At 37.0% G+C, this 10,867-nt stretch overlaps 1 protein-coding gene across 3 annotated transcripts in view; it reads left to right on the forward strand.

Moving 5' to 3' along the window:
- Window positions 1-9,605, forward strand: part of smc5 (structural maintenance of chromosomes 5) — a 31,831-nt gene extending 22,226 nt beyond the window's left edge. The window contains exons 16-24 of one of the 3 annotated variants that reach the window (XM_051684671.1): window positions 74-197; window positions 2,328-2,450; window positions 2,536-2,664; window positions 2,738-2,833; window positions 3,102-3,206; window positions 6,598-6,717; window positions 6,999-7,178; window positions 9,250-9,345; window positions 9,418-9,605. In XM_051684671.1, coding sequence (XP_051540631.1) covers window positions 74-197; window positions 2,328-2,450; window positions 2,536-2,664; window positions 2,738-2,833; window positions 3,102-3,206; window positions 6,598-6,717; window positions 6,999-7,178; window positions 9,250-9,345; window positions 9,418-9,549 — 1,105 coding nt within the window. In that variant the 3' untranslated portion in view covers window positions 9,550-9,605. Of the gene's footprint in view, window positions 1-73; window positions 198-2,327; window positions 2,451-2,535; window positions 2,665-2,737; window positions 2,834-3,101; window positions 3,207-6,597; window positions 6,718-6,938; window positions 7,179-9,249; window positions 9,346-9,417 lie in introns of those variants that run through there. The other 2 variants (XM_051684673.1, XM_051684672.1) reach the window with 2 other exon arrangements.
- Window positions 9,606-10,867: the final 1,262 nt, after the last annotated feature.

Raw genomic sequence — 10,867 nt, forward strand, 5'->3', positions numbered from 1 at the left:
TCCTCTTCTGTGCTAAGGCAAGCATCACTATTACAATTGCTCAATTGCACTTTCTCTTTTTCTCTCTGTGAAGTTTGAGGCAGATGCAACAGAATGAGATCAACCTGCAGGCTGTTGAAGAAGAGACAAACGCCAAGACCTCTGCTGTAAACAACAAGAAGGTGGCCATAATGGAGGAGTACTTGACTTACATGAAGGTGTGTTTGACTGTTTTCTTTCCATGGATGATCCGATCACATGTGGTCAAGCGAGATGCATCTCCATTTACACCTGGTCGTGCAAATGCATCTCCTTTGACCACTTTTTCGAATTTTGAGGGGAATTTGTCTGATTTCATTACGACATACATCAATGACTGTGTCAGTGTGTTACCGCATGATAATAAAGCGCAAAAGCATGAGATTTTGGGCAGAATGTTCCATTATTTCTGTGGGGTACTTGTAGTAACTGAGCTTCAGATGTGCGTGCTCCTCATCTGTGTCACTGCATGTCAAAATCAGGCACCCTGAAGAAGTTCCGTTAAGTTCTCGTGCAGGTATATGTATGCACTTTTTGTTTTTTTTTTTCCTTCAGACGGTTATTTCCTTTTAAAGCCGTACATAACCGGCACAGTTTTAAACTTTTATGTAGCTCAGTGGTTGATTGACAGGTTAGGGGTGGTGCTTCACTGCCGTCCGGGATGTACCAGAATGGATAAGCATTTGCACCTCAAATTCCATGTGGTTAAATACGTTTTTGACTATGCCCCAGTGGCGTGTGGTGGACTTTTGAAATGTAGAGGCAGAGTTTTTATTTTTTTATTTTATTTAGATTTGACATTTACATAGTTTTCAGGTTAAATACATTCAGAATCTGTAAATGACATAGGCCTATAATGTGCATGCTCCTGTATGGTTTTAAATGATAAAACGTCATACATACAGCATATTTTTCAAAATACTAAAAAATTGCTGCTTTCATGTATGTAACACATATTTCCCAAATAATTCTGTAATTTGAACATGTAACCTACATGCATGTCCGAATATACTGTATGAACTATGTTTTCTGTATATAGGTTAATGGCCATATATCATTTCATATTTTTTTCTATGGGAAGGCATTTGAAATACCTTTTATCTTACATTGTTTTTAAGCATACTATAAAATGTTTGTATGTTCATATTAACAAACTCCATTCAAAGACTTAACAAGTTTTAGTATTTTATTATAATTATTTTTTACATTGCTTCAAAAATAATACAGTATTAGGTATGGCTGTCACGATTATGAAATTTGACTGACAATTAAGTGTCAAAACAAATAATTGCGATTATGACGATTGATTGTCATATAAATTGTTTTTTTTTTTTTTTAAGGTATATGTGTGTTTCACTCCTTAAGAAGTCATTTGAATGTATTTAACGTCAAATATATAAATCTAAAAATAAAAGAGGGTAGTATGATTTCCTTTTAAGGCTTTAAATAGTTATGAATGACATGAAATATAATGTTTTAAATATAAAAATATTTCTAAATACTTAAAATCTCTCTCTTTTTGGTCAACTTTAGTTTTGGCCAATTCATTTTGGAATTCATAAAAAATGTTATTTAATTTTTTTTATTAAAAGACTAAATATATCAGAGTGCTTCAGAAGCGTTTCACATGCTGTTCCGAAAAGGAGCTGGTCTGGTTGACGTTCACAGTGCAGTTGTGCTCGAAGTGTCAACTGAATGACACACTTTGCTCTGTTGATGACATTTTATATATTTGCTTAAAATTCCCTTATTTGGGCATTAAAATGTGATTGGAATTTGAAATGCACAATTTTCGTGGTTCTCAAATATTCACGGTTATCAGACTATTATTTAATAATCCCAGCAGGCCAAGCAACAGGCATGTTTCATTCATCTTTTACATGTTCGCCTATTATTTTTTTGTAGTCACCTTGTTTTCGGAGCAGTCATCTACTCCTCTGTAATGATGACATGATGGCACAGAGTTGTACCTTTTAAGGCCGAGTGCTCGCTAAAAACCAGCTCACTGACACACCATTACATGTTTCAAGTCATTTCGATTTTAAAAAATTTCCACCAGCTTAGTTATCGGTATCTGCAAAATCAACCTCTAGTATAAATGCGTGTCATTTATGGTGGAGAACAAATTGTCAAAGTCTCTTCAAGATTGTTATCACAGACCTTATTTAATCATATATCAAAAACAGCCATACTAAAAACTATATTAAAAGGGAATATTAAAATGAGCCTTCCAGGTTGGCCTACAAACTAACATCATGACTGCAAATCAATGTTTTAACTGCTTTATTGCTTGATATTTTTGTGTGTAGTTGAAGGCCAGGTTGAGTATGGATAAGGTGTACTTGGCTCTTCAGAGCGCAGGTCTCACTGCCGAGAAAACCAAACTAGAGACGGACTGCAGGGACAGTTCAGCTGAGCTTAAACGTGCCGAGGTGAGAGACCGATTCGCTTCAACTTGAAGAGGAGCTGCTAGCCCTATAGTTCTCAACTGACATATGTCTGTTTTCTTCAATACAGGTAGCATATACCAAGTTGGACCAGACAAAGACCAATCTGTTGGCCCAGTGTAAGACCCTTATGAGGAGGGCCAGTGAGATCTGTAACATGACCCCTGGAGAAACGGTGGTCCCAGAGGAACTACATGCAGTAAGCAAAAACACACTCCTGCTTTTAACACCCAGTGTCTTTGAGTCTTTAATTATGTGTCATGTTCTTTCAGGCCTTCAGTCAGCTGCCTGATACTCTGGATGAGATTGATGTCATGTTGAATGAGGAGAAGGCCAGAGCAGAGTGTTTCACTGGCCTCAGTGATACTGTAAGACAAACATAACACATGTGCATGATTAATACTGAGCCCACCCTTCACTGTGATCCGCCATTTAAACGTTACTGACCAGTCCTAACTTCGCAACAGTCAGTCATATTTTCAGACAAAGAATTTTGGTTACATATTTTGAAGATAATTGAAATATTTTACTACAGAACTCCACATGTGTATCTACACGCATAACTTAAGTAGGGACGCCTATGTTAGTCCCAAGGTAAATTTTAAGTTGAGCGCTTGTTTCATGTGCCGCTCTTAGGTGGTGGAGGAGTACAACCGACGTGAGCAGGAGATTAAGAACATGGAGAAGGAGCTGGATGACAAGACCAATGCTCTCAACACTTATAGACAAAACATTGCTGAGGTGAGTCCAGTAGGACTGGGTAAAAAAGATAGATTTTCTGATGTATCGCAGTCTACATTTGAACAATCTCAATATCGATTTTTAAATCCCAAGATCAATCTTTAACTCTGTGCAACGCTCTATTACAATGAAAAAAAAATTGCTCTCATTTGCAACAAAATTTTGCACTATGGGACTAAATGTATGATTAGACTTGCATAACGAGAGTTATGCACTCTTTTACAGAATCAATCAATCAATCAATACTTATTTATATAGCACATTTAAAAACAACCAAGGTTGACCAAAGTGCTGTACAGTCAAAAGTATACAAACCAAACAAGCAAACATTAAGATGCACTCACAGGGAACATTCAAGGAAGGTTAAAAGCCAAAGAAAATAGATGAGTTTTAAGTCGAGTTTTAAAAACCGAAATAGAAGGGGCAGTTCTAATATGAGTTGGGAGACTGTTCCAGAGCTTGGGACCGGCGATTGCAAATGCACGGTCTCCTCTGTTTTTAAGTCTGGATCTTGGGATAGTGAGCAGGTCAAGACCATCTAGATGGTCTGTGAGGGTGCAATAACTCAAAGATATTGTGGGGACAGATTGTTCAGGGATTTGAACACAAATAATACAATTTTAAAATCAATTCTATATTTGATTGGGAGCCATTGCAATGAAATCAGGACTGGTGTAATGTGGTCAAATTTACGTTTCCGCTTTAAGATTCTGGCAGCTGTGTTTTGGACTAATTGAAGACGGCAAAGAGAAGAATGGGAGATTCCGAAATAAAGCGAGTTACAATTATCCAGATGCGATGAAACAAAGGCATGAATCACGGTTTCGTAATTGCTCGTGGACAGGAAGGACTTAACTTTCGTCAGTAGACGAAGATGATAAAAAGATGATTTAACTACAGCTCTTATTTGTTTATCAAATTTTAGGCTACTGTCAAACAGTACACCTAAGTTCCTAGCACATGAAGTACTGTATGGTGCAAGAGAGTCCAGTTCAAAGACAAGATCGCTGTTTTCATTCGGTTCAAACAACATAATTTCAGTTTTTCTCTCGTTAAGGTTTAAAACATTGTGAGCAAGCCATGATTTGAGTTCTTCTAAGCAAGCTAAGAGTGTCTGTATGGTGTGCTTGTCATTACGCTTTAGAGGGAAATAGCTCTTTACAGAACTGCCAGTTTTCTTAAAGAGACAGTACCTATTTTTAGCTGGTGTTCAGCAAATCAGTGTAAACGCTAAATTTGTATTCTTACACTTATGTAAACAACAAATATGAGATATATATATATAACAAAATATAATATATGCAATATAATATCATACTTATTGATTAAATATGTGGATTTGTTCATTTTTAAAAATCTCAGATGTGACCAAAATTATGAAAAACTAATAAAATATAATTAGTCAAATTAATGTTTTCGTAATGCACCTAGTTAAAGGTCCCCTGTATAATTAACAGCATTAGTTGGGAGAGAATTTCTTTCATATGTAAGCAAATGGGACATATCAAATCGGGAAATCTGTATCCATTCCCAACCCTAGAGTCCAGCCAAACTGTAAAAGGGTCAGTGACCTGATGCTCATATTTTTTGTCTGGATCAGTGTTAATTTTACACCGTAATATTTTTTTGTCCTTTGACAAAATGTCCTTTTAAATTTACATCATATTTCATCATGTCATATTCATTTTTAGTCAATTTTACTTCGAGAAAAATTATATATTTTAGTTGACGATAATGTGCAAAATAACTAAAACATGTAAGCTGTAACAGACCAAACTTTAAGATTAAACATCGTGAGAAAACTATCCAGAAAACCTGAGCTCCTGAAATAATAGCATATAATAAATTTACTCAAGTGTTAGCTACATTTTAAAAGTTACTCTATTGTGAATTTAGGATATTGCGTTCACAACTCAAGTTACGCATTCTGACTATCACGTAACTTCATCTGTTCATTCGCTTCATTGTTACCCAGACTGCTTATTTTCACATCTGGAGAATATGACTAAAAGGTACATATTTGTGTTTTATATCTAACTATACACACTAAATAAGCCTACAGTATAATAGTTCTGTGAAGATCATAAGGCTTAACCAAATAAACATTATATATAATCACAAGAGTGAACAAAAGTTGGCCTGACAACCTTATTCTTGGTATACCACCTCCATTACTAAGAAATCAATTACAGCAATACAGCCTTAAAGCAAATTCAATTAAACACCAATGCAAGGATGAAGTGGAGAGAAATGGGCCTAATATCAAGATGATTGCATCGATGGAGTGGAAGGAAATATATTTGATAAGGAGATCAATAACATACAATGAAGAACCTAAAATTTGAACACAAATGGGAACTGCTTAAAGAAGTAATAATTAATAATTGATGATGATTCTTTCTCATTGACTTTTCTGGTTAAATGGAAATGTAATGAGCAAGTATACTGCCCTGCAAAGGCAAACTGCAAAATTGAGTTGAGTCTGAAATCAGGTCTCTTAGACCATGATCTGTCCTGTGAGTGACAGACGAGTTTGGCTCATATGCTGAGATTCAGAGAAAACTTGCAGTAATTACAAAATCCACATCAAAATAATTCCAGCCATTTTTCTCAGTTTCAGTGTTGATGTAGTAAATGAGTTTGGCCTTTGTATGGTGATAAAGGGTATTGTTATTTTTACTTTAGGATGTATTTAGTCATTTAGATAGTCAGACAGAGAGACACCAAACTTCCAACAGGGAAAACTGAAGCAGGCGTCCCGCAAAACCATCTGGCCTTAAATCGTTGGAATATGCCCCCAAATGTACGTTTGGGGTAGTTAACTAATATTGGCTGGCATGGTGTGTTAGAATTCAGGTGCAGTATTTCGCAAGCACCCACAGTGTGAATTTGGGGGACATTGAGGTGGAGGAAGATATTCGATGAGCAGAAGCTGGGGAAGAGGGTGTCTGCGGCTGTACATTTACAGCAGCCACATCACCATCACTGCTAGAAGCACCACCGGACTTCTTTATGGGCACCAAAAACCTATGCATTACATAAAAAATCTCATTACCGTTTTAGCTCAGGTGATTGTCTCTGACTCTTGTCCGTAGCAGAGTGAACCCGGATCAACACCTCTTGAGTGAAGATTATAGAACGTGTCGTTGCTTTCAGCCAATGATAAATACAAATACTACAAATATCTGGTGCTATGTTGTGATTGGTTTGGTCGGTGTACAGCGCACCCTCAAAGTTTGCACCACACAGCTGCCCCCAAATTGCTTTTAACCAATGCACAAATGGCAAAAAATATCATATTTTATCTAATGTTTGATTGGGTAGGCAAGACTCACATTTGGGTGGCCTCATTCCACCCCTGCCCATGCCTCTGTCTGTGTGTGTTTGTTAGGCGAAAGAGCGCTGGCTTAATCCTCTAAAGCAGCTGGTGGATCAGATAAACGAGATGTTCAGTGATTTCTTTCGCTCTATGCAGTGTGCAGGAGAGGTGGATCTGCACTCAGAGAATGAGGTATTGACACATCTATCTCATCTCACTCTTTCCTCTGCAACAATATGAGCATCAAAGGCTGTGGTGCTCTCACATACTCCTATAACATGATGTCAGACCACCCTGTTCTCTGGCAAGCCCATAAACTATATATATTTTGCTGACTTATGTGTCATTTCCAAAGTTTTCCAGGTTACAGACATGAAATTATTGAAAGCTTTGTTTCCACTTTGTTTTGTGAGTTCGGCTTCAGATTCTAGGAAACATACCAAGCGTGTGAGTGGTGCACGTGTGTGTTGCAGGAGGAGTATGATAAGTACGGCATCCGCATCAGAGTGAAGTTCCGCAGCAGTACACAGTTGCATGAGCTCACCCCTCACCATCAGAGCGGAGGAGAGCGCAGTGTGTCCACCATGCTGTACCTCATGGCCTTACAGAAGCTCAACCGCTGCCCATTCAGAGTGGTCGACGAGATCAACCAGGTAATGCACTCCACACTCGCTTCACAAATCAAACACCTCTACATGAGTCCTTCCCAGAAATAATGGAGAATACAATTAAAGCTGCCACAATTAACTAATTAACAAATGTGTTATAGCATTTTAAGGTGTACTTTTGCGGTGGTAACCAATCACAGACATGTCCTTTGCATGCTTTCTCTGTTTGAATAACACTTTTGTTTTTTTCATGCGGCTAAGAGGGCTAATGTGAAGTTAACTGTTTAGGCACTGGCAATAAAGTAATTGAGGAACACAGTTTTCATCTGTGCATCTCAACATGGCATGCAGATGCCACACACAAAATAAGTATTATAATGTCAATTTTATGAATCCAAAATACAAGTTAAGCACAATCAGCAGCATTTGTAGAATAATGTTGATTCTTGATTGTTATGGACAAATAATTTCAACTCGTCCCTTCTTTTCTAAAAAAAAATAAAAAAGCATAAATCTGAGTTACAGTGAGGCACTTACAATGGAAGTGAATGGGGCAAACCGTGAGTATTTTAACCTCCAAACATTGGCCCCCATTCACTTCCATTGTAAGTGCCTCACTGTAACCTTGATTTTGGCTTTTTTCTTTTTAAAGAAAAGGAGAGGCAAGTCAAAATAAATTTATGGTAATCAATATTATGCCACAAATGCATTTGATTATTTGTATTGAACCTGGAATATTCCTTTAACTACATATCTAGTTCCTCATTAGAATACTACAGCATAGAAGAATATCTACAGTATGTTTAAAAAAAAAAAACTCAACAAATGGCAAACCATTTAAAAAAATAAAATAAAAATCCAAATAGTTTTAAGGCTGTAATGTGCACATATGTAAAGCGCAGTGTGTGTGTGTGTGTGTGTGTGTGTGTGTATTGATATCCCTCAAATATTCTGGTTAGTATTAAACTACTGCAGTTCTTTCAGTCCTAACTGCTAAACGTACACTCAATAGAGTGCAACAGTGCCCGCCCACTTTTCAGCAGCCTGGGTTGTGGAAGTATTTTCCCATTCATTTCTTCCATAGAGATTTCATAAGAGTTCTAAGCCATGAACCAAACCAGCCAGCTCCGAGGTGAATCACAACATTAAAAACTTTGTTGTTTTGTCCAATTTTCAAATACTTTTTTGTTTCAAAACAAAGGTACAAGACTTGGGGGCACGAACTACAATCCCATGAAGTCGCGAATGACCTAATCGAATATAAAATAGGGGAAATATATAAACCTATTGTTTTTAGGTTGTTGATTATAAGCATAGAAACAATATTTACAAATACTGTATGTAAATAATTTGAGCGTGAATGGAGACCAACTCGATTGCGTCATTCACGATATATCATGGGAGTGGGCTGTCGCTTCCTGGCTTGTCTGGCGCTCTGATTGGTGGAACTTTCTCTGCTAGACCATGGGTAATGTAGTTCTTCACCAGAAACTCTGCTGTTAAACCATTTTTAAACCATGAAGTTGAAATAACAGACTGGTGACTTCAACAGAAGCATATACCATCAATGAACAGCCTTGGAGAGCTCGTGGTAGGTCTGTCTTAAAGGGTTTGTAAGTTATCGGTAGAAATCAGTTGGTCTGTTGAAAAAATTAATGCGATTTTTACTTCCCGAACCAGACTGTTGCACTCTATTTATCATTTGGAAATGTACCACTGACTTGCATTTATAGAATGTTCAGCATTCAAAATTTGATTTGCATAATGATGACTCGGCCATGATCTATAGTTCGAAGTTTTTGCTGGAGGAAAGTTCTCTTCCAGTGTGGATGAGAGGTGTAAATGGAACAAAATCAATGCTTTTTCAAAATGTATTCATGTCGACGTGGTCTAAATGAGTTAGTCATAGAGCAGTTACTGTTTCATATGAGAACATGAATCAAAGATTCCTTGTTGTTCCTTGAGTGATTTATGAACTGCAGAATCATTTTGAGTAGTTGCTATATTACCTTTTTATGTTCCACAGTTTCAGTCTGTTAGAATGTGCCAAGAATTATTCACGCTTTTGGACATACAGTGTGTGCACTTTAACTCGTAATTGTTTCGCGGTGGACAGGGCATGGACCCTGTCAATGAGAGACGAGTCTTTGACATTGTTGTGAGGACGGCTTGCGGTCTGAACACGTCTCAGTATTTCTTCATCACACCTAAGGTAGGTTTGACTAAATTACATTGTGCCAAGTCTGTTGGCAGTGTAATTCAATGATTGTGTATGTGTTTGTAGCTTCTACAGAATCTGCAGTATGCTGAGGAAATGACCATTCTCTGTGTACACAATGGACCCCACATGCTGCCTCCAAACAAATGGAATGACCAAGCCTTCCTCAGACGTGCCAAACGCCGAAATGTTCGCTGAAGACTACGTTTATTGGTTGATAGTTGTTATTAAACTTAAACGTTATGTTCAGTATAGCTGATGTTCTTTGTTGGATTTTCTGTCTTTGTGCTGTTTTACACACGTGCCTTAATATGAAGCTTAATATTAATGTTATGCACAGAAGTGTTGATGTTATTAATTTTCTACATTTTGCACAAAAAAAAATCCAAATTCTGATGTTAAAGGGACCGTTCAACCAAAGAGAAAATTCTGTGGTAGTTGACTCTTACCTTCATGTGTTTCTTATACGGAGCACAAAAGGAGATATTTGAATTTAGATCCTTCTGTCTTTTCAATACAATGGCAGTTGCTTTGGATGAAAATACATTTTCTGTTATTTTGTGTTAATAAATGCAACGTAAGTTTTCTTATAACCAGCAAAGTTTATCCTGTAAAAGCAAGCATCACTAATACTCGTGCAGTGCAGTGTATCTCCTGAAAATTTATGAATGCCAGTTTTAGCCACAGAAAGTGGGGAAAATCATTAGTCAATTTTTGCCCATTGTACAATGCTGCCTGCGAGGAACAGATGCCTTGGTTTAAGGCCCTAAACCCACCCCCACAATAATCGGAGCCTGTAAGGCTGAGTAGCCTGCCAGGAACAACTCAGGACACCTTTCTCCTAACATGAAGTTTCATGAACCCCCCTCCCCCACCAAAAAAAAAAAACACTAATTGCATTATTTTTTTTTAAACAAATATTAATTGCAAAAATTAACACTAAATTCCCCAGCCCTAATGAAAAATGTTATTGTTTTAAATTGTTCATTTTTAAAAAGCCAAAATGATGAAAAGCTTACAGAATAAAATACTAGAAATAAAATTAAGGTTAATACAGTAGTTGGCCTCAATGGATGCTGTGCAGTGATGCACACACAGGCAAGTTCCATTGTAAGTGCCTCACCGTTACCCAGATTTTTTAAGAAAAGGAGAGGTTGAAGTAATTTCTAATGGTACATTCCTTTAATTTAGCAAATTAATATCACAGTAAAAAGGCACAGGACACATTTTAATGATATCTCTGTACATCATTTTATTTACATGGTACAATTTCGCAGTAATGTTGGGTAACAAGATTATATGCGCAATACATATAATAAATATAGTTTGTACAAACTTGCTAAACTAAAATCAAAACAGAACAGATGGTTAGTTGTACTGTGTAAACTTACAAAGCTCTAACCAAACAGTGCTGTGCAGCCAGACCCAAAACATGAAACGGATTTAGCCTCGGATTAAAAAGATGCAATTCATTGAGTAGTCTACTCGTACACATAAACTGACACACAATACTCGA

Source organism: Myxocyprinus asiaticus, chromosome 42 (assembly GCF_019703515.2).
Source record: "Myxocyprinus asiaticus isolate MX2 ecotype Aquarium Trade chromosome 42, UBuf_Myxa_2, whole genome shotgun sequence".
Classification (NCBI taxonomy): Eukaryota; Metazoa; Chordata; class Actinopteri; order Cypriniformes; family Catostomidae; genus Myxocyprinus; species Myxocyprinus asiaticus.